We start from the raw sequence: 24,318 nt of genomic DNA, 5'->3' as shown, positions 1-24,318 counted from the left end.
CAAAGGAGAGACAGTCTATGATGAACTCATGAAAGAGTACAATGACCTATTTAAGGGTCTAGGCTGCATTCCAGGAGAACACACGATCAGAGTAGATAAAAGTATGACACCGGTCATACATCCATGCAGAAAAGTTCCGTTTGCTCTTCAAAAGCAACTGAAGGCAGAGTTGGACAGGATGGAAAGCCTGAACGTGATTCAGAAGATAGATGAGCCAACTGAGTGGGTGAGTTCCCTCGTCGTGGTGGACAAAAAGAATGGAAAGCTCAGAATTTGCCTGGATCCAAGAGATCTAAACAGAGCAATAAAGAGAGAGCACTTCAAGCTTCCTACACGTGAGGAAATCATGTCACAGTTTTACAATGCAAGTTTCCGACACTTTGCCAAAGAGTGGGACTTTGTCCACACAACATCAAGTCCTCACTTTCCACAGTCCAATGGACTAGTGGAAAAATTGGTCCAGACAGTGAAAAGACTGATGTACAAGGCAAAAGACAGTGGAACTGACTTCTACCAGAGCATGCTTGTATACCACACAACGCCGCTCGAGTGTGGTATGTCACCAGCCCAACTCCTTATGGGACGTCGGCTAAGGTCAAACTTACCCATCCCGGAGAACCTCCTGAAAACAAAAGAGGGGGAGAAAGTGAGGGAGTTCAAAGAACAACAGAAAGAAAAGCAAAAGTACTACTATGACAGAGGAACACAAAACCTACCTGAACTCCACACTGGTGACCAAGTAAGGTTCAAAGACAAAACAAACATATGGACTCAGAAGGGAACTGTCCTGAGTGAAGTTCAACCAAGATCATACACCATTCAGACAGATGAGGGTGCTGTTCTGAGAAGAAATCGTCGGGATCTTCTCATGGGACCAGCCACAGCAAGTCAAAAGACTGATACTGTTGAACAACCTGATCACACTGCAGGTCAAAAGACTGATACTGTTGAACGACCTGATCACACAGCTGAGAAATCATCATCTGAGGCAACAACACAGATTCAAGGACAATCAATCAGAAAATCCTCAAGACACATGAAGCCTCCTGAGAGACTCATTGAGCAAATTTAAGGACTCTTGTTATAGAAGGAAGTAATGTTATCTTATTCTTTCTTCAAGTTCTAGTGTATTTACATATTTCATGTGAACACACAAAGCAAGGTTAAAAAACCTTGATCATGATAATGATAATGTAAGTTCATTAAGTGTTACAGTTAAAATGCAGAGTAATACAAAGAAAACATGTTGTTAGATAAAAGTAAAATACTTCTGTTTTAAGAAAGGGAGATGTAATGATATCAGCAAATAGTGATGGTATTTGCCTGTTTGATTATGATGCCTTACCAGCATAATTGCATGTATTGATTATTTATGCCTGACCAGCAGAGGGCATATGAGAGAGGCAGTTTTAGTTTAGTTTCAGTTTCGTTTTACATGGATCACTAACATGATGTCTCCTGTAAATGCTGTTAACTGAGTTGAACATACTTTAGATAAAAAGTCATTCTCTTTCATAAATGTCTCGTCATTGAACCCACAATACAAATCGATACACTGTGTACAGTTCTGGTCTCCTTGCCTAAGGAAAGACACACTTGCCTTAGAGGGAGTGCAACAAAGGTTCACCAGACTGGTTCCTGGGATGAGGGGATTGCCCTATAAGGAGCGACTGACTAGACTAGGCCTATATTCCCTAGAGTTTAGAAGAATGAGAGGTGATCTAATTGAAACATATAAAATTCTTAGGGGCTTGTTGTTAATGCTGAGAAAATGTTTCCCCTGGCTGGGGAATCTAGAACACGGGGGTCACAGTCTGAGAATGAGGGGTCGGCCATTTAGGACTGAGATGAGGAGAAATTTCTTCACTCAAAGGGTTGTGAATCTTTGGAATTCTCTACCCCAGAGAGCTGTGGATGCTCAGTCGTTGAGTATATTCACGAGAGAGGTCGATAAATTTTTGGGAACTAAGGAAATTAAGGGAGATGGGGATAGTGCGGGAAGGTGGAGTTGAGGTAGAAGATCAGCCATGATCTAGTTGAATGGCGGAGCAGGCTCGAAGGGCCAAATGGCCTATTCCAGCTCCTATTTGTTATGTTCATATGAAGTCTGAAATGTAAACAGAATATGCTGCAAACACAGGCCTCACCCACATTTCATGTCACCTCTCACTGCAGTATTTTATTCATTTCTTTCCAATTTCTACCAAATCTTGCCTCTTTTCCTTATGAAAATCTTTCCCATGCATTCTCCCTACCTTAGCTGGCTCCACACTCTTTGCTTCTCTTAATGTCCTATCATTGCCTCACTGACAGGATCTTGTACAATCTAACAGGTTCTCCCTTTACTATGGAGCAGTTTTCAGTTCATTGAATGCAGGAACTTTCTCTCTGATTAAACTATCTGTGGTTTGTTTGTCTCTTTATTCCGCCCTGCAAAGAGTTTTACTTATCTTCCAGTCTTCAGTTCCGAAGTAGGATGTAACTAAAACACGAGTCTGTTTTTTGAATGCAGACTGATAAAAGCATAACATTCTATAAATACATATATTTCAGAATTCCAACATTCAGTGTTTTTTCTTCTCCTTTTATTTGTCCCATTATTTACTGACATTGAGAGGAATGTTTCATCATCCTTACAGGTAACTGCAGTAATCATGTTTAATTTTAAACCATTCTTTTGGTGAATGTTCTTGTGCTAGTTATAGTTTGGGCTTTCCATTACCCTCTTTATTGGTGTGAACATCAAATTGCAGTTTCCATAAGCAGACTGTGTGTTCTGTGCAGAGCTCAGAGACTTCGAGGACTCAGACCAGGTATCAGCCGTGACTCAGTGGTTGCACTCTCACCTCTGAGTCAGAAGGTCATGGGTTCAAGTCCCAACTCCAGAGACTTGAGCACAAAATCCAGGCTGACACTCCAGTGCAGTACTGAGGGAGTGCTGCAGTGTCGGACAAGACATTAAACCGAGGTCCCGTCTGCCCTCTCAGCTGGACATGGATTTCAATCTACAGTACAATGTTGCTGGTTTAGCTCATGTGCCTCTCCCACTAACCCACTGATGTCCTGGGGCACTAATTATTCAAACAGGGTGAGTTAGGAGCAGTGATGGTGCTCCTCATTGAGAGACTGAGTTAGCAGAGCGGGAATAGAGCACTGTTGTAGCCTGTTAATTAAAAGGCAGGTGACTTCTTAAACACAAGTGGCAAGTGTAAAGTCTGTGGGTTGTGCAGTTAATAATTACACAGACTTCAGAAGTAACAAACAAACAGGTCTTTACTATTCGGAGGTCCGGGCGAATCTGCCCCAGAAATCCTGCTACAACACTTATATACTGGTGTGGTCACTATCGGTATTACAGTGTACAGAAGCCAAACAAATAGTGCCACACCTAAAGTAGTTCCCTTAAAGGTGAACGGTTACATTCAATAGTTCCCTTAAAGGTAGACAGGTACATACACTACAATCCTCCCTTTTTAGTTTATTACTTACAGAGTCCCCGTTAAACATACATATCTTCAACTTCCAATAAAACAAATTACAGCTATAGTCTCGGTGGAGTCAATGTCATATAAAACAATTTACAAATATAATCTCGGTGGAAACAGTTCACAGGTTCAGTCTCTGTGGAAACAGTTCATAGATTCAGTCTCTGATCTTGACTCGTTCCGAACAACATTTCTTTGGGGTAGCCGGTTCACCTGGCTAGCGTGACTCCTCCATAGCCTTTTTCTTGACGTAGCAGCTTGAACTTTCGTCCTGTTGAACCAGCAGTGCGGACTTTGACAACCAACTGGCTGTCTTGACATTTTCCAGTTTTTCAACTAATTTAGCTCCTTTCATAATGTCCCGCCTGGAATGGTAGAAGTGCTAATATTTTAGACAGTTATTATCTTCTGCTTCTTCTTTTTCTTTTCTGCCTTTTTGAAACTCTCGGAGCTTCTTTCTCGGCTGCCATCTGTAGCGCCACCAACTCTCTATGTTCCTTAGACCTTAAGTGCTTCATCCGGATTTCAGCACTTTGAGAGTTTTCATCACAAGCTGGGCAGACCACATCCTCATAATATTCAGTGTCACTCAACAGGTCATGGTAATATTCAGGTTCGTCCTGAGTTAGGCCAGCGAGAGAGACTTCTTCTTCCTCCTCACCCGTCTGGACGTTAGCTGACGGTGGTTCCTTCCCTAAACATCTTTCTTGAAAAGCCTTCTTCATGCATTCATATTCATCCCGCTCTTCCTGGGTTATCTGCCATTCCTTCACGACGGACCTCATTTGTGAGTTCAATACCTTCCTTTCCACCGGTAATTCCGTTATCAGGCTATTTAACCCTTCTACTGAAGTAACGGTTTCCACCTTCTTCTGTTCACCTTGACGTGATTCAACGTACTTTTGGCATCCTTGTAAAATTTGTGTTGCCACCTCAGCTATCTCCGTGACTTTTGAGAGCTCCGAACTCGTTCCCCCTGAAGATTGAAGCTCGTGTTCAGATTGTTCCCCTTGCAGAGTCTTGTCCTTCAGCATATGAAGGAGTTGGCCGACCGTTAACTCTTCCCTGGGAACACGGTGGATCAGAGTCTTCTCCATTTCATCCACCTCTTTCTCCAATACTTCCACCTTACGTTCCTCTTGAACTTTGGCTTTCAGCGCTCGGAAAAGTTGCGCCCTGATGCTCTCTAGTTCATGTTCAGGGACCATTCTTACAGTGTCCTGTTCTTCCACTGCAAGGATTCCCAGTTGAATCTGTTCTTCAAGTTGTTGAACCTCAGACGTTGCCGCCTCATATTTGTCTTGGGTGTCCTTCAATGTTTTTATAAGTTCTTGGACATCCTGTCTTTAATGCTCTGCCATGATTTTCACCTCTAATTGCTCATCTATCTCTAGGGATATGGTGTTGGGTAAGTTGAGGGGACTGAAGGCCGACAAATCCCCGGGGCCTGATAAACTACATCCTAGGGTACTTAAGGAGGTGGCCCTGGAGATAGCAGATGCTCTAAGGATCATCTTCCGGAACTCCATTGACTCGGGAACAGTACCCGTGGATTGGAGGGTAGCTAATGTTACCCCAATATTTAAAAAGGGGGGTAGAGAGAAAGCAGGGAATTATAGACCAGTAAGCCTTACATCGGTTGTGGGCAAAATGCTAGAGTCCATTATTAAGGATAAAATAGCGGAGCACTTGACAAATGGGGAAAGGATCGGACAGAGTCAACATGGATTTACAAAGGGTAAATCGTGTTTGACTAATCTGCTGGAATTTTTTGAGGAAGTAACTGGTAAAATAGATGGGGGAGAGCCAGTGGATGTGGTGTACCTTGACTTCCAGAAAGCCTTCGATAAGGTTCCACACAAAAGATTATCATGCAAAATTAAGGCTCATGGGATTGGGGGCAAAGTATTAACGTGGATAGAGAACTGGCTGGCGGATAGAAAACAGAGAGTTGGAATAAACGGCTCGTTTTCGGAGTGGCAGGCAGTGACCAGCGGGGTGCCGCAAGGATCTGTCCTGGGACCCCAGCTGTTCACAATATATATAAATGATCTGGATCAGGGAATTGGATGCAATATTTCCAAATTCGCTGACGACACTAAACTAGGAGGAGGGGTGGGCTCTGATGAGGATGTCAGGAGGCTACAGTGCGATTTGGACAGGTTGGGGGAATGGGCGGATACGTGGCAGATGCACTATAATGTGGATAAATGCGAGGTTATCCACTTTGGGGGTAAAAACAGGAGGGTGGATTATTATCTAAATGGCAATAGATTGGGAGATGGGGAAGTGCAGAGGGACCTGGGTGTTCTTGTGCACCAGTCACTGAAGGAGAGCATGCAGGTGCAACAGGCGATTAAGAAGGCAAATGGTATGTTGGCCTTCATATCAAGGGGGTTCGAGTATAGGAATAGGGATACCTTACTACAGCTGTACAAGGTGCTGGTGAGACCGCATCTGGAGTATTGTGTACAGTTTTGGTCGCCCCATCTGCGGAAGGATGTTCTTGCCATGGAAAGAGTGCAGCGGCGATTCACCAGGCTGATACCTGGAATGGCGGGAATGACCTACGAGGAGAGATTGAATAGTTTGGGCTTGTACTCACTGGAGTTTAGAAGATTGAGAGGGGATCTCATCGAAACATATAAAATTATGGCAGGCCTGGACAGGCTGAATTCAGAGAGAATGTTTCCAATGGCAGGGGAGCACAGAACCAGGGGCCACAGTCTAAAAATAGCGGGCAAATCATTTAAAACAGAGATGAGGAAGAACTTCTTCACTCAAAGAGTGGTGAGCCTGTGGAATTCCCTGCCACAGAGGGCTGTGAAGGCTAATTCAATAAATATTTTCAAGAGAGAATTGGATATATTTCTGAAGGCTAAGGGGATTAAGGGTTACGGAGAAAAGGCGGGGACGGGGTACTGAACTGGTAAGATCAGCTATGATCTCAGACGAAGATCAGCCATGATCTCATTGAATGGCGGAGCAGGCTCGAAGGGCCGAATGGCCTACTCCTGTTCCTATCTCTATGTTTCTATGTTTCTATGGATGGAGCTTCTATCGATGAGTCTGTCTTGGCCTTGAGCTCATCAAGAATTTCCTGCAGCCTTTGGACTTCTTGCTCATGTTCAACCTTTAGTTGTTCATATGCTTCTACTGAAACTAGCTTCTCAGAGGCTGCCGAGTTAACCCCCTTCTGAATTGTAGCCTGGGCCTGTTCATACTGTTCTTTCAACTTCTCACACTCTGCTTGTAAGGAGTCGTAAAGAAGAACTGGAATAAAATCCTGGCTCCCTGAAGATTCCTCTTCCTTTGGTTCATTCTGTAAATATTCTAGTTCCTGAACAGCATCAGGGGAATGTGATTGGTATTTGGCTATGATGGCTCTATGGTCGCTCTCTGCTTGAGCTAGCTGTCTCTGTAGTCTTTCCAGGTTCCCCCATTCGGTGTCCCAGAACTTTTCCATATTTTTCATCTCCTGTACGAGACGATCACTCAACTGTTCTAATTGTTGTCGTACTTTGACATAAGTTTGCGTCCGAGCTCAGTGTTCTTCCGTCATGGATGAATCCTTTGCTTGAACAGGCTCAGAATTCTCTGTCAACCTGGAGTTCTGCTCTGCAGCTTTATTCTTCTTGGTACCATAAGTCCTTCTGCCTGTCTTCGTTTTCGACTTGGTCTTATCATCATCCATTTCAGAATCTGAGCTAATAGCTTGCACCGAGTCCTCCCTCATTATGGCTTTTAGGTAATGCCATTCCATGTCTATTTTCTTAATCCACTCCCGTCCTAGAAGTGGTGGTCCTCCCTCAGATAATACATACAAGCTCATTCTTGGGTGTTCTTTACCCCTATCTCTCACCTTGACTCTTATTTTCCCCACGGGGTATACGTTATGCCCCGTGTATGTCTGTAATACGAACTTGGTATTTCTTAAAGGTATGTGAGAGAATAGCCGGTGGTAGTCCCTTCGGTTGATGACTGATAGAGCTGATCCAGTGTCCAGCTCCATTCTTATTTGGACTCCAGCTATTTTTAGTATGACCCAGATGGCCTGTAGATCCGTTTCTTTATCCACATTGTGGATTCTCAGACTACCCAGCTCCTGGTTGTTTGGGTCTGAGTCTGAATTCTGTTCGTCTGAACTCTTCTCAGCCACCTTGTGTACCTTGTTGTACTTTTCTGGTGGTGGCTTCCTTTGATTATTGATCTTTTTCCCGGACCGGCATACCTTCGCGATGTGACCCAGTTTGCCACACTTCCTACACTCTTGGTTCTTAAACCAGCATTGATTCTGGTCATGCGTTGTCTTCCCACAACGGTAGCATTTTGTTGTGCTTGAAGTAATTTGGTCCACCCCGAGTGCCGCCGCCTTTAGTTGCATTTCCGCCGTTCCTTTCGCTGCGGCTTCGTGCGATGCAGCTATAAGGACAGCCCTGTCCAGTGTGAGGTCATTCTCTTCCAGTAGTCGCTTCTGCGTCCCTTCTTTGGACAATCCGCATACGAACTTGTCCCGCAGCGCTTCTGTCAGATTCCCTCCGAACTGGCAGTATTTCGCTAGCCTACGCAGTTCGACCAAGTATTCCGCATTGCTTTCGTCTTTCTTCTGCGTTCTTGCGTAGGATTTGAATCGTTCAGCCAGCATCAGCGGTGTGGGGTTCAAGTGGTCCTTCAGCACAGCCACAATCTCTTCGAAGGTCTGATCCGCTGGTTTATTTGGTGCTATTAGATGCTTCAAGAGCCCGTATGTTTTTGCCCCCATCGAGTTTAGCAATGTTATCGCCTTGTCGTCTTCCTCAATTTTGTTGGCTTCGCAATAGATCTCTATGCGTTCCACGTACGTGGCCCAGTCTTCTATTTCAGAATTAAAGTCGTTAATATTCCCTCGCTTAGGCATCTTTCTTCCCTTGGGAGCAGCACCAGTATTTCTTATTTATTTATTTGTTTCTAAGATGGCGGTTTTCCCGCGAAATCGGCGGTTTCCCACTCTTTCCTTCTCTCCCCGCCCACTTCAATGGCGGTATGTCAATCAAGATGGCGGTTTTCCCGCGAAAATGGCGGTTTCCCGCTCTTCCTTTCTCGCCCCGCCCGCTTCAATGGCGGTTTCCCGCTTCTGGCGTCTTCTCCGCCTAATGGCGGCTTCCCGCGTTTCTTCCCGGTGGAAGGGGTACGCTTCCCCCTCAGCGGACAGGTTCAGCCGCTGGCTGGCTACCGCACAGCTCCCCTTACTCGGCTATGTCTTTTCCTCCCGCCCGCACGGCTCTACCGGCGCTGGGTACACCCCGTTAGCGGAGGACAGTTCAGCCGCTGGACTGGCTCTCGCGCAGTCCCTCTCTCCGTACCCGGCTCTGTCTCTCTCACCCGCACGTTCGATGCTACCGGCCCTGGGAACCCCGTTGGTGGAGAACAGCTCACCGCTGGACTGGCTCTCGCGCAGTCTCTCACCCCGTTTTCGGCTGTGTCTCTCACCCACTCCCGCACGTTCGGTTTTGCCGGCTCTGAGTACCCCGTTGGTGGAGAACAGCTCAGCCGCTGGACCGGCTCCTCGCAATCACTCTCTCCGCACCCGGCTCTCACCCGCACAGTTCCCATTCGCCTCCCCAGCCCTCTCGCAGACCGGTGTTTCCCTCCCCGGCTGCGGCTGGGTTTCTCTTCCCGCGCCTACTCGCAGGCTCAGCGCTTCGTGGCTGCGGTCGCTGCCCCGATTGTCCCGCCGATCGCGGTCCGGCTGTCACCCGACGCCGTTGGACCCGACTTTTGGCCGGCACAGCTCCCCCTCGACCGAGGTCGAGTGCTCTGCCCTTATCCTCCGGATGCTTCTACACCTTCCCCTACTCACAGTCTCTTCGGCCGCCTTGTTTCTTGTTGGTCGGCTCACTCCTCACCGTGGCAGAAGGGTAGTCAGTGCCTGTTGCTGATACAGCTTTTGTTGTTAGTCTTCCTGCTTTCTGTTGTTGCAGCCTCGTGTTTTCTTTTGGTAACACGACGAGGGCGGTTGTCTCTCTTCGACGCTCTTCGTTGCTTATGGTAATCTTGCCGCAGGGTACGATCGGACTCGTCGCCACTGTAAAGTCTGTGGGTTGTGCAGTTAATAATTACACAGACTTCAGAAGTAACAAACAAACAGGTCTTTACTATTCGAAGGTCCGGGCGAATCTGCCCCAGAAATCCTGCTACAACACTTATATACTGGTGTGGTCACTATCGGTATTACAGTATACAGAAGCCAAACAAATAGTGCCACACCTAAAGTAGTTCCCTTAAAGGTGAACGGTTACATTCAATAGTTCCCTTAAAGGTAGACGGGTACATACACTAAAGCAAGAGGTCTGAAGGAGTGGCAGTAAGGACGCCCTGATTCTTCGATACATCGATGGAAGTGTGTCAGCTTTTATTCATTGAAAGCACTGCGCTAGAATAGGTGCCCTCCTGTCTCTGGCGACTGGTTTTGTACCACATTCTCCCCTTCCTGTGCACCCTCCTCATGCTGTGTGAATGGATATTCTTCCCCCGTCTTCATCATCATCCCCTTCCAGTAGCAGCAAGCTCGTCTTCACTGCGATATTATGTCGTGCGTAGCAAGCTGCAGTGATTCTGGAGACTCTCGACAGACTGTATTGCAGGGCTCTACAAGATTCATCCCAGCATCGAGAAACCGGGCTTCAAAATACCTAGGGGGAAAAATTTGGTTGGTTAGCGCCGCCCAGTAACGCCTACAGGGGCGCTAACGGGGCGCTAGGAACTTAGCGCCAGAATGCGGCGATTTTAGCGCCGCTCGCAAAATTCACCAGTCGTTTTGCGGCAGCACTAAACACTACCGCCACGATCTCCTGCGCCCGCAGCTCATGACATCAGTCGAGCGTGCAACGCCCTGGTAGCGCCCCGTACCGAAAATTGAGCTGCACCCACTGCCCTAGCACCTGCCGCTAGGAACGACAGGTAGAGGGGAACGTTTTCAAGTTGGGAAGGGGCTGGGGGAACGCTATTTAAAGACGGGCGCTTCCTGCCTTTTCTTGTCGGCAAAATTTTTGGTACATGCAGGTTGAGAGGGAGAGGGATGTCTGGAGAGATTTAATGTTGTCCTAAGGAGTTTTGGCCCTCAGCAACACTTTTGAGGTTCCTAAGAATGGATAGGCTCTTTCCCTGGGCCTATCCAGTAGTGGTTCCAACACAATTGCTTTAGAGGTCTCTCCAGGCCCAGATTCAAGGCTGCAATGAGCAGGGTGTGGCTGGCCAGCAAGATGGCCCCTCCCCTTTAAGAAAACTCCCCGAGGTTAGTGCCTTAAGAGAGGTGTGTAGCGCCTGATTTAGCTGTCAAATCACCCCATGGGCGATAGAGGTGAACTTTGCAATTGGAGGCGATAATTAGTGCCGGGCGCTAAACTTTGTGCCCGGCTGATATTAGCGCCCCAAAATGGGCGATAAACATAGAAACATAGAAGATAGGTGCAGGAGTAGGCCATTCGGCCCCTCGAGCCTGCTCCGCCATTTAATGAGATCATGGCTGATCATCCAAATTCAGTACCCTGTCCCTGCTTTCTCCCCATATCCCTTGATCCCTTTAGCCTTAAGAAATATATCTAACTCCTTCTTGAATATATTTAATGAATTGGCCTCAACTGCCTTCTGTGGTAGAGAATTCCACAGGTTCACCACTCTCTGGGTGAAGAAATTCCTCCTCATCTCTGTCCTAAATGGCTTACCCCTTATCTTTAGACTGTGACCCCTGGTTCTGGACTCCCCCGCCATCGGGAACATCCTTCCTGCATCTAGTCTGTCTCGTCCTGTTAGAATTTTATAAGTTTCAATGAGATCCCCTCTCATTCTTCTAAACTCCAGTGAATATAAGCCCAATCGACCCAATCTCTCCTCATACGTCATTCCTGCCATCCCAGGTATCAGTCTGGTGAATCTTCGCTGCACTCTCTCCATGGCAAGAACATCCTTCCTCAGATAAGGAGACCAAAACTGCACATGATACCCAATTTTTCCCCCTATAGTCTTCTCTATCGCACTTCTTGCACTGACATGGGCCTCATTATGTCTGGTGTCCCCCTCTGTCTGTAGAAACCTTACTGCAGCTGTAAGCCATGACTGCTGGGGATAACCCTGATCACCAATCAACCATCTTGATACTTGGTTTGAGTCACAGGAGCTGGTGTGGTAGATTAACACATGATGAAAGCATCAAGACAGCTTCCCAGATAGTGGGCTTAATGTTCAATATTAGATATGGGACATCACACACTAGCTCCACATGAATCAAATTAAAGCATTACTTGTTCATGATACTGAGCAGGTTTTCATACGGGGCTTTGATATGTATTCAGTCCATTGCTCCTTGTATCTGTGGGAACCCTGCCAGTCTGTAGCACTGGACAGCTCGTCCTCATTGTTTTTCTGGTTCCATTGGGAAGAAAATGAAGTGAATGGCCCACAGGTTTTTAAAAATTCATTCATGGGATGTGGGTGTCGCTGGCAAGGCCAGCATTTATTGCCCATCCCTAATTGCCCTTGAGAAGGTGGTGGTGAGCCGCCTTTTTTGAACCACTGCAGTCCGTGTGGTGAAGGTGCTCCCACAGTGCTCTTATGGATGGAGTTCCAGGATTTTGACCCAGTGACGATGAAGGAATGCCAAAATACTTCCAAGTCTTGGAGGTGGTGGTGTTCCCATACGCCTTCTGCCCTTCTTATTCTAGTTGGAAGAGGTCGCGGATTTGGGAGGTGCTGCCGAAGAAGCCTTGGCGAGTTGCTGCAGTGCATCTTGTAGATGGTACACACTGCAGCCACGGTACGCCGGTGGTGGAGGGAGAGATGTTGAAGGTGGTGGATGGGATGCCAATCAAATGGGCTGCTTTGTCCTGGATGGTGTCGAGCTTCTTAAGTGTTGTTGGAGCTGCACTCATCCAGGCAAGTGGAGAGTATTCCATCACACTCCTGACTTGTGCCTTGTAGATGGTGGAAAGGCTTTGGAGAGTCAGGAAGTGAGACACTCGCCGCAGAATACCCAGCCTCTGACCTGCTCTTGCTGCCACAGTATTTATGTGGTGGGTCCAGTTAAGTTTCTGGTCAATGGTGACCCCCAGGATGTTGATGGTGGGGAATTTGGCGATGGTAATGCCATTGAATGTCAAGGGGCAGTGGTTAGACTCTCACTTGTTGGAGATAGTCATTGCCTGGCACTTGTGTGGTGCGAATGTTACCTGCCATTTATCAGCCCAAGCCTGAATGTTGTCCAGGTCTTGTTGCATGCGGGCATGGACTGCTTCATTATCTGAGGAGTTGTGAATGGCACTGAACACTGTGCAGTCATCAGCGAACATCCCCATTTTTGACCTTATGTTGGAGGGGAGGTCATTGATGAAGCAGCTGAAGATGTTTGGGCCTAGGACACTGCCCTGAGGAACTCCTGCAGCGAAGTCCTGGGGCTGTGATGATTGACCTTTAACCACCACAACCATCTTCCTTTGTGCTAGGTGTGACTCCAGCCAGTGGAGAGTTTCCCCCCCGATTCCCACTGACTTCAGTTTTACTAGGGCTCCTTGATGCCACACTCGGTCAAATGCTGCCTTGATGTCAAGGGTAATCACTCTCACCTCACCTCTGGAATTCAGCTCCTTTGTCCATGTTTGGACCAAGGCTGTAATGAGGTCTGGAGCTGAGTAGTCTTGGCGGAACCCATACTGGACATCAGTGAGCAAGTTATTGGTGAGCAAGTGCCACTTGATAGCACTGTCCATGACACCTTCCATCACTTTGCTGATGATTGAGAGTAGACTGATGGGTGGTAATTAGCTGGATTGGATTTGTCCTGCTTTTTGTGGACAGGACATACCTGGGCAGTTTTCCACATTGTTGGACAGATGCCAGTGTTGCAGCTGCACTGGAACAGTTTGGCTTGAGGCACGGCTAGTTCTGGAACATGAAGAGAGCATCTGTCACCTTCATTATGCAATGGTGCAGGACCAATGTGGTAAAGGTCACCAAATGCTGCTTGGAAGGATCCCAGTCCAGATGCAATAAAATTCAAGACAGCAGTGAATTTGACTGCCAGACAGTACTACTTTACATTTAAAAGGCTAAATTCCCAAATATAATAAGTACATAAGATCATAAGAAATAGGAGCAGGAGTAGGCCATACAGCCCCTCGAGCCTGCTCCGCCATTCAATAAGATCATGGTTGATCTTCGACCTCAACTCCACTTTCCCGCCTGATCCCCATATCACTTGATTCCCCTAGAGTCCAAAAATCATTCTATCTCAGCCTGGAATATACTCAATGACTCAGCATCCACAGCCCTTTCGAGTAGAGAATTCCAAAGATTCACAACCCTCTGAGTGAAGAAATTCCTCCTCATCTCAGTCTTAAATGGTCTTAAATGGCCGACTACTTATCCTGAGACAATGCCCCCTCCGTCTAGACTCTCCAGCCAGGGGAAACAACCTCTCAGTATCCACCCTGTCAATCCCCCTCAGAATCTTATATGTTTCAATGAGATCACCTCTCATTCTTCTAAACTCCAGAGACTATAGTCCCAATCTACTCAATCTCTCCTCATAGGACAACCCTCTCATCCCAGGGATCAATCATGTAAACCTTCGTTGCAGCACCTCTAAGGCATGTATGTCCTTTCTCAGATAAAGGAGACCAGAACTGTGCACAGTGCTCCAGGTGTGGTCTCACCAAGGCCCTGTACAATTGTAGTAAGATTTCCTTACTCTTGTACTCCAATCCCCTTGCAATAAAGGCCATTTGCCTTCCTAATTACTTGCTGTACCTTCATGCTAACTTTCTGTGTTTCCTGTATGAAGACACCCAAATCCCGCTGAACACCAACATTTAATAGCTTCTCACCATTTAAAATATATTCTGTTTTTCTATTCTTCCTACCAAAGTGAATAACCTCACATTTCCCCACATTAGACTCCATCTGCCACCTTATTGCCCACTCACTTAACCTGTCTATATCCCATTGCAGGCTCTTTGTGTCCTCCACACAGCTTACTTACCCACCTAGCTTTGTATCATCAGCAAACTTGGATACATTACACTCGGTCCCTTCATCTAAGTCATTAATATAGATTGTAAATAGCTGAGGCCCAAGCACTGATCCTTGCAGCACCCCACTAGTTACAGTCTGTCAACCGGAAAATGACACGTTTATCGCTGATTGATCGTGAGCTTTCAGAAAACCGGCCTCCAGCAGCAGCAGTTTTCAGTTTTCAAATGTAGCTCCTCATGTCCCTTACATTTCTGACCAGTCTACTCTCACCTAAAGTTGGCTCCCTATTCAAGCAGGAAATAGTATTGGCACCGACTCACAATATGGAAATACCCAAGACTCCAGGATTTGGGACAGGGACACATCCATGGGGCAGGCAGAAGTTCAGCACAGCCCACATCTGCCCTGGAAACGCTCCCACTGGAATTTCTGCTAATTATTCAGCAAAAATGTCAAATGGAAGCTGATCTGACAATTATGTATTGTAACAGAAAATCGACAAGTAAAATCTAGTCAGTTACAAATACAATTAGATATCTATATATATAAACCGGTACGTCTCTCTGTCTGTCTCTCTGTCTGTCTCTCTGTCTGTCTCTCTGTCCGGCTATACAATCAAAAGTTATAGAGCGTACCTACACGTATGTTATATCGAAAGAAAGCTTATCGTTAGGGGACTCTCGTAGGCATATTTACTTTTTCGTCAGGCAAACATTGTTTGGACAGTATACAAAAAACGTTCAAAAATCCTCAAAAATCCACTCATTAGCGGTTGACCAATCCTACCTCTCATTAGCGTTGAATGACGTGCTGCTTGACCAATCCTACAGTTCACTCACCTGATGGTTGACCAATCACTGCATCATGGGCAGGTCCTAATCCTCCAGTCTCCCTAAACTTCGCCGCCATTTTTTCCATCCCCACAGGGACAGCAGCAGCAAAAGAAACCCCCACATTGCGGCTCCCGATCCCGCTCCTGCCCCGCCGGAGCGGCAGGTAAGTTGTGCTCACTCGGGCCGTGCCTCGCAACCATTCGGCCCGACACACACAGCGGTCGGGGGAGCGGCAGCGGCCGGCCATCAGCCGCTCAATCCGCGGGGGAGCTCAGCTCAGGTCCGTCTCGGCCCGACAGCCCGGCCGCGCCTCAAGCGCTAGGCCCCGCACGGCTGCTATCACAATGGCACCGGGCCTCAGGCGCTAGGCAGGGAGAGGGGAGGGAGGGGGAGGGGAGGGAGGGAGAGGACAGCACAGGGAGAGGGGGAGAGGGAGAGGGGGGACAGACAGGGGCAGGGAGACCGCGCAGCCCAAAATTGCCCTGGCAACGCCGGGCACCCCCAGCTAGTTTACTATAAAAAGACAGGTCCCTTCTACTAATAGAGAGAGCTGTTTAATAGCTGGTGTCAGGAAGCTCACACCCACCTGTATTAATCACCGTCAGCATCTTTCTCCACACTCTGTACTGCAATGACCCAATGTACTTCCCCACATTTATTAAAGGGTAAACCTTCTGCGGCTCTGGGAGAGTTCGCTTCGCTCTGGAACATGAGATAAAGGTCAGTGTTGGATCATTCCAGGGTGGGCAAGAGATGTTAGAAATTCAAATATCGACTCAAATCAAGAGTGTAAATTATACCTTTTCTCAGTTTCCGGAAATTTCTGTGAAACAAGAACAATTATTACTATTTGTGTATAGAGAACATTTTATCACAAAAAGAAAGTAACAGAATGGATTCCACAGAAAAGTACATCCTGAACATGGAAAGTTATTGGACTGCCTCTTCCTGCCCTCATTGTACTGTGAGTTACTCCACAACATTACAACTGAGTCGATCTGACTGCACAACACAACTCACAGAGCTACAATCCAATTGTACAATCCTGAAGAGTCTCAAATTCTTAGAATTAAAATATTATTTAAAGAGAGTCACTTTAATCTATTCAAGTTGTAATTTGCATGTGTCCTTTGCCCCAAAACACGGTCCTGCCTGTCTGATCCCGGACTGTCATTAACGCTCTCTGACCAGCAGCTGCAGTGTAAATGCACTCTCGGGGGAGAATGGTCTGACCGTTCTGAGGGGTTTCTTACTCTGTCTGAAGTTTATTTTCCTCAATGTTTGATTTGATGAAACTATCCCCTTATATAATAATATTTCACAGCAAACATGCGCCAGATTTAGGAACTTCCATGTTAAAGACAGCCGTTAGTGCTCTTGGGTGTGAGACAGAAAACCAAATGTCACAGGTGATTGGTCTTAAAGAATAGTCAGCACTGATTTCAAAAGGGAAGGTCATGCTTGACCAACCTGATTGAATTCTCTGAAGTAACAGAAAGGGTAGACAAGCAGAATTCAGTAAACATAACATATTTGGATTTCGAAAAGGCCTTCAATAAGGTACCACATATTACACTCATGACTAAGGTCAGAAGATGTAGAGTCAGGGGACAAGTAGCAGAATGGATAGCAAGCTGGATGCAGAACAGAAAATGCAGAGTCGGGGTTAAAAGTAGTTACTCAGATTGACAAAAGGTGTAAAGTTGTGTTCCACAAGGGTCGGTGCTGGGACCACTGTTGTTCACCATTTACAGGAACCCTTTGGATTCGGGAATTGGAAGTACAATATCAAAATTTGAGGATGACACCTATATAGCGCCTTTCATGATCACCAGATGTCACAAAGTGCTTTACAGCCAATGACGTGCTATTTGAAGTGGAGTCACTGTTGGAATGTGAGAAACGCAGTAGCCAATTTGCGCACAGCAAGGTCCCACAAACAGCAATGTGATGATGACCAGATAATCGGTTTTTGTTATGTTGGGGGATATAGTTAATACTCAGGAGGACTGCGATAAAATACAGAAGGACATTAATAAACTTGCAGAATGGGCGTGTAATTGGCAAATGAACTTCAATATAGGCAAATGTGAGGTGGTACATTCTGGTCGGAAGAAAAGGAGGCCACATACTCCTTGGAAAATAAGTCTAAATGGGGAAGAGGAACAGAGGGATCTGGGGATACCGGATACACAAATCACTAGAAGTAGTGACACAGGTTAATAAGGCCATAAAACAAACAAAGCACTGGGGTTCATTTCTAGTGAATTGCGAAGTAGAGAAGTTATCTTAAACTTGTATAGAACCCTGGTTAGACCACACTTGGAGTACTGGGAACAGTTCTGGTCTCCATATTATAAAAAGATAGAGGCCCTGGAGAAGGTGCACAAAAGATTTACTAGAATGATACCAGAACGGAGAGGTTGCACCAATCAGGAAAGAGTGAACAGGCTGGGGTTCTTTTCTCTAGAAAAGAGAAGACTGAGGGGGTGACCTGATGGAGGTCTTTAAGATTATGAAAGGGTTTGATAGACGTAGAGAAGATGTGTCCACTTGCAGGGGAGACCAGAACTAGGGGCCATAAATACAAGAAAGTCACTAATAAATCCAATAGTGAATTCAACAACAACTTACATTTATATAGTGCCTTTAACGTAATAAAACTTCTTTACCCAGAGAGTGGTGAGAACGTGGAACGCGCTACCACATGGAGTGGTTGAGGTGAATAGTATAAATGCATTTAAGGGGAATCTAGATAAACACGAGGGAGAAAGGAATAGAATATGTTGATGGGCTTAGTCTACGAAGGGTGGGAGGAGGCTCGTGTGGAGCACAAACACCAGCATGGACCTGTTGGGCCGAAAGGCCTGTTTCTGTGCTGTAAATACTCTGTAATTCAATGTAATATTCCAGGTTTTGATGGCACACCCTGCGCGGTCTTGGAGACTGTGTCAAAGAGGGTCGAAGGAAGCAAGAAACAAATAAATAAACAGCTACCGTTAAAAACTTGATGCTGTCCTGTTCACTCAGCTGTTGTTCAATATCCTGAACAGTGACTGAAAGCGATGAGATTTCCTCCGTTATCTTCTCAATCCTCCCCTTCATCTCCTGACTGTTTTTCTCTTTCTCCAGTTTCAGATCTTCCAACACAATCCTCTCTTCCTCACGGAGCAACTGGTGAAGTTTTTCAAATTTTGCTTTAATGTGTCTCTCTGTCTTTACGCCTTGGTCCTTTGGAAAAGAATAGTGAGATTGAAAAAACAAATGAGCATTTTAAAAAGGTTGTGCAGCCTGTGCAGTTCTCTTCATACAAGAATCTTTTAGAGAAAAACATTCCCTGCTGCAGTGAAATCCAGTTAATGGGGACCAGATGATAATTTATTCAGAAGAGGGAGCTCTAACTGAGGATCGAGCTGCTGTATTTTCTTTAACTCCAGTTTCACCAGCACAAGGGAAGTGTCTGAGCTAATTCAATGATTTGCTAAATTGAGATTTTACTTTGGTAATGGACATTCAACGGTTCAAAGAAAAACAAATCGTGATTGGAAAATATACAACAAAGTGACATCAAATGTACCTGAATGTGGGTTAACGTTTCCACATAATCACTTTTTACAGCGTCACATTCCTTCTTCTTGTCCTGGACCGGCTTCAGTAAGGTTCGCAGCTCCTCCTGAACAAAGATCAGTTAATTTGTACACTTTTGTGCCATAAACAGCTGAAAATTAAATACCATCTAATTTAATCAATGAAAATTCTCAGAGCATTCATTCCCTCGAATATAGAGGATTAAGGAGTGATCTAACTGAGGTGTTTAAGGTGATTAAAGGAGTTGAGAGGGGAGATAGAGAGAAACTATTTCCTCTGGTGGGAGAGTCCACAAGGGGGCAGAACCTTAAAATGAAAACCAGGCCGTTCAGGGGTGATGTCAGGAAGCACTTCTTCACACAAAGGGAAGTGGAAATCTGGAACTCTCTCCCCCAAAAAGCTGTAAGGCTGGGGGTCAATTGAAAATGTCAAAACTGAGACTGATGGATTTTTGTTAGCAAGGATATTAAGAGTTACAGAACCAAGGCAGCTAGATGGAGTTAAGATACCGGTCAGCCATGATCTAACTGAATGGCAAAACAGGCTCAACAGGCTGAACGACCTATTCCTGCTCCTATGTACAGCTCTCAGACTTTTATGGGGCCTCCTTTTCTTCACATTCAGCAGTTTCTAAGATAGACTTTCAGCTTCCTGTCTGGCATAAAACTGGCGTTAGGGATCGGCCGCCCGCTACAGGAACCACCTGATTCCATATCCTTTTCATCATGAATGTTTGATCCGAAATATGAAGTTAATAGAGAATTTGTGAGGCTTTTTTTTTTATGCTTATTTGAAGTACTGGCCAGAAATTAACTCGACTATTACTGTACTCACTCTTGTTGAGCCCATGCTGTTGAAACCATTTCTCTTACTAATAAACAACCATGCCGTAGACACCATTACACCCAGGGGTAAATGTCACAGGAGTTCCACTGCTTTATAATACAATGTTAATCTAGTGAGTCGGTCATATCTCAAAGTGTTACATGCGTCACAGTCGAAAGGGTCAAATCTCAAAATGTCAATCATACTTCTACCTGATTGGTTGAAATAACTACTCTCTGTTAAGTTAACCATGTTGATTTGCAGAGGTAGAGACAGGTAGGAGATTCGCCCAATCAGGAACTACCAATCCACCTGGAACCAACCAATGAAGTTGGTCTGTTTTTTCTCAATCCTACCAATCAGGACCCAGAAATTGCAACAAAATGAACCAATATAAGTTACTCAAACCTTTCTTTACTGATGTATTTTCACTGCCAGGTTGTTTCCTCAGCTTCCCCAATAGATACAGGTTAAAATACATGTTACTAGTAAATTCCCCGTAGCATTGCCGAGAGCTGGTTGAAGATAAGGGAGCTGAGAGGTGAGTATCGGGTGAGTATTTGTGGTAAGTATTTTGTTCTGTTTTGAGTATATTTCTGCGAAGTAGTTCATAGCCTATCTAATAGAGGGAATTGCTGATTGGCGGATAGCTGTTAAGTGTTTCTTGTTATGTTTTAAGTTTAGTTCTGGTAAATAGAGGAATGGCAGGGCAGCTCAGTCCCATGAATTGCACATGCTGTGCCATGTGGGAAATCCTGGATGCTTCTTGGGGCCTGGACGACCACGTGTGCAGGAAGTGTCACCAACTGCAGCAACTCGAGCTCCGGGTTTCAAAGCCTGAGCAGCAGCTGGAGTCACTACACTGCATTCGCGAGAACGAGAACTTCGTGGATAGCACGTTGCTAGACGTGGTCACCCTGCAGCTTCAGAATGTGATGGCAGAGAGGGAATTGCTGACCGCCAGACAGAGGAGGAGGACCAGGCAGGTAGGGCAGGAATCCCCAGAGTGCAACTCGCTCACTAACCGGCTCACAGTTCTGGAAACTAGTTAGGGTGATGGTTCCTCTGGGGAGAGCAGCCAAAGCCGAGGCCACAGCACCACAGGGGGCTGAGCTACAGAGGAGGGGAGGAAGAAGAGTGGAAGAACAACAGTGGTAGGGGATTCATTGGTCAGGGGAACAGATAGGCATTGCTGTGGACGCAGACGTGACTCCAGGATGGTGTTACCTCCCTGGTGCCAGGGTCAAGGATGTCACTGAGCGGCTGCAGCACAATCTGAGGGGGGAGGGTGATCAGCCAGAGGTTGTTGTCCATATCGGTACCAACGACATAGGCAGAAAGAGGGACGAGGTCCTGCAAGTAGACTGTAGGGAGCTAGGAGAGAGATTAAAAAGCAGGACTTCAAAGGTAGTAATCTCTGGATTACTCCTGGTACCACGTGCTAGTGAGTACAGGAATAGGAGGATAGAACATTTGAATGCATGGCTGGAGAGATGGTGCAGGAGGAAGGGCTTTAGATTCCTGAGGCATTGGGACCGTTTCTGTGGAATGTGAGACCTGTACAAGCTGGAAGGGTTGCACCTCAACAGAGCCGGGACCAATATTCTCGTGGGGGGGTTTTCTAGTGCTGTTGGGGAGGATTTAAACTAGCTTGGCAGGGGGATGGGCACCAGCGTATAGGAGTAGAAAAGAGGAATAAGGTGCATCAAAGAGTGGGAGTGTTGGATAGTACTAGAGAGGAAAGTAGTACTAGAGGTGGTAGTAGTGCCATATTAGATTGGAGCAGACTAAGAAAGACTACGTAAAATTCAAAAATGGGTTTAAATTGCATGCACGTAAACACACAAAGTGTGGTGAATAAGGCTGGTGAGCTACAAGCAAAATCAGCTGTGGCGTAATATGATGTTGTGGCAATAACGGAAACGTGGCTTAAAAACAGTGAGGACTGGGCACTTAATATTCAAGGGTACAAGGTGTTCAGAAAGGATAGGGAAGGTAAAAAGGGAGGTGGGGTGGCAGTGCTGATTAAGGAAAACAATGTACTGTTGGAAAGAGATGTCCTTGAGAGGGCAAGGACAGAATCCAATTGGTTAGAGTTGAAGAGCAAAGAGGGTATGATCACGTTATTGGGGGTATTCTATAGGCCTCCAAATTGTGAGAGGGAGGTAGAGGAGCAAATCTGCAGGGAAATTGCAGAGATATGCAAGAGATATAGGCCCAGAAATTCGGGTCAGAGGCGTCCTGCGGGTGCAAGCCCCCGACCTGCACTTACCTTGCGCGCCGGCCGTTGAGCTGTGGAATTCCAATCCGGGGCCTGGTCCAGCTGCCGGCGCACAGTGCTTGCATATCCCAGGGGCGCAGTTAGTTCGAAGCATCCCCTGGGATCACGTGGGCCATGGGGAGCCAATGGCAGGGAATGCTCCATTCATGAGTCTGACATGAAGTGCTGTCAAACTTAGATATACTACGGGCCCTTTCTTCTTACAAAACATCACTAAATCTTCAAATACATTTTTAAAAAACATCACATTTTTTAAATATATATATATATAAAATGGTCCGTCTTTCCGTCTGTCTTTCCGTCTTTCTGTCCGTCTGTCCGGCTATACAATCAAAAGTTATAGAGCGTACCTACGCATATGTTATATCAAAAGAATGCTTATCATTAGGGGACTCTCATAGCTGTATTTACTTTTTGGTCAGACAAAAATTGTTCCGACAGTATACAAAAAAGTTTCAAAAAACGGCAACATTCCGCTCATTAGCTTTGAGTGACGTGATGGTTGACCAATTGTACAGGGGATTAACCTGATGGTTGACTAATCGGTGCGTCACGGGGGGCGTTTCATTGCGTGTGTGGGCGGGCCTAATCCTTCTGAGCTGAGGTGAGTGGCCGCCATCTTGATTCCTAACTCTTCATTTCTTTTTCCCACTTTCTGCGTGTTTATTTTCAAATCTAGATTTCCAGCAAAAAAAAGTTGCTTTTAAAACACAATTAAATTGTTTTAAAAAAAAGTTAATTAATTTGTAAATATTTTCTCTAACCTCATTAATTTTCCTACCTTTCACCGTTTTTGCAGGCCTCGAAGCCTCGGCCTCTCCTCCCCAGCCATGCCCGAGCTAGGCACCACCCATCCCGCTCAACAAGCGGCCCGCGATCGCCGCCATCTTTGTAAAGGCTGGCGGGGCGGGGCTGAGCCGAGCGTAGCCACCGCCGCCATCTTTGTAAAGGCTGGTGGGGCGGGAGTCAGCGCGCACGTCAATGTCGGCCCGGACCGCAACCTCAGCTAAGGTGAGTCCGGCCGGGCCTCACGCGCTAGGCCACGCACCGGCCGGCCCTGAGGCACTGATCCACGGAGGGCGAGGGAGGGAGAGGAGAGGGGGCAGAGGGAGGAGAGGAGAGGGGGAGGGAGAGAGGGGGAGGGAGAGGGGGAGGGAGGGAGAGAGCTAAGGTGAGTCCGGCTGGGCCTCATGTGCTAGGCCACGCACCGGCCGGCCCTGAGGCGCTGATCCGCGGGGGGAGGGAGAGGAAAGAGGGAGGGAGAGGAGAGAGGGAGGGGAGAGAGGGAGGGAGGGGAGAGAGGGAGGGAGAGGAGGGAGGGAGAGGGGGGAGGGAGGGAGGGAGGGAGAGGGGGGGAGGGAGGGAGGAGAGGGGAGGGAGGGAGAGGAGAGGGGGAGGGAGAGGAGAGAAGAGGGAGAGGGAGAGGAGAGGGGGAGGGAGGGAGGGGAGAGGAGAGGGGGAGGGAGGGAGAGGAAAGGGAGAGGAGAGGGGGGGGAGAGGAGAGGGAGAGGAGAGGGGGAGGGAGGGAGGGGAGAGGGGGAGGGAGGGAGAGGACAGGGGGAGGGAGGGTAAGGAGAGGGGGAGGGAGGGAGAGGACAGGGGGGGAGAGGGAGAGCGGAGGGACAGGAGAGGGGGAGGGAGGGAGAGGAGAGGGGGAGGGAGGGAGAGGTGAGGAGAGGGGGAGAGAGAGGAGAGGGGGAGGGAGAGGAGAGGGAGGAGAGAGAGGAAAAAACTTAGAAAAATATCAAACCAAAAACACAGACAGCCGGAAAACGAGGAATTACGCCTTACTTATTGTCAGACACTAACACAATACAGAAACACACTCAGAACCAAAAAAGAGCAATATATTAAGAATACACTCAGCTCCATTGAGGAATCCATTGATTCCAATTGTCTCTGGGACAACTGGAATACCTTACACAAAAAACAACACGACGAATTGGCCATTCAAAATGGAGACACATGGGAAAACCACTTTGAAAAATTATACCAGAAAAACACACTAAGGCCAGAGCAACACCAAATATGCAAAAAACTAGAAAAGCTCGAAATGGCCATAAAAGATAACCAAAACCCACTAGACGCCATAATAACAGAAAAAGAACTAGTTGAAAAACTCAAGGACCTACGACTAGGAAAAGCTTGCGGTGCAGACGGCATACTAAGCGAGATGATTAAACACACAGACGATAAAATGAAACTGGCTATCCTAAAACTCTTCAACTTGGTTCTGAGTGTCGGTTACTTCCCTGATATCTGGAACAAAGGACTCATAACGCCCATATACAAAAGTGGGGAC

The 24,318-nt window shown here is 46.7% G+C and overlaps 1 protein-coding gene across 1 annotated transcript in view; it reads right to left on the bottom strand.

Annotated features, from left to right (window-relative positions):
• Positions 1-24,318, bottom strand: part of LOC147096208 (zinc-binding protein A33-like) — a 96,467-nt gene that overhangs the window by 18,585 nt on the left and 53,564 nt on the right. The window contains exons 2-5 of the mRNA XM_085975075.1: positions 18,900-18,995; positions 18,320-18,553; positions 16,123-16,145; positions 15,909-16,024 (exon numbers count right to left, since the gene is read on the bottom strand). Coding sequence (XP_085831201.1) covers positions 15,909-16,024; positions 16,123-16,145; positions 18,320-18,553; positions 18,900-18,995 — 469 coding nt within the window. The remainder of the gene's footprint in view (positions 1-15,908; positions 16,025-16,122; positions 16,146-18,319; positions 18,554-18,899; positions 18,996-24,318) is intronic.

The sequence above is a fragment of the Somniosus microcephalus genome, unplaced genomic scaffold (assembly GCF_052327205.1).
Source record: "Somniosus microcephalus isolate GS21.2 unplaced genomic scaffold, FLI_Smic_1.0 unresolved_chr1, whole genome shotgun sequence".
NCBI lineage: Eukaryota > Metazoa > Chordata > Chondrichthyes > Squaliformes > Somniosidae > Somniosus > Somniosus microcephalus.
Note: the sequence above shows the minus strand (reverse complement) of the source record. Positions and strands in the feature narration are given on the sequence as shown.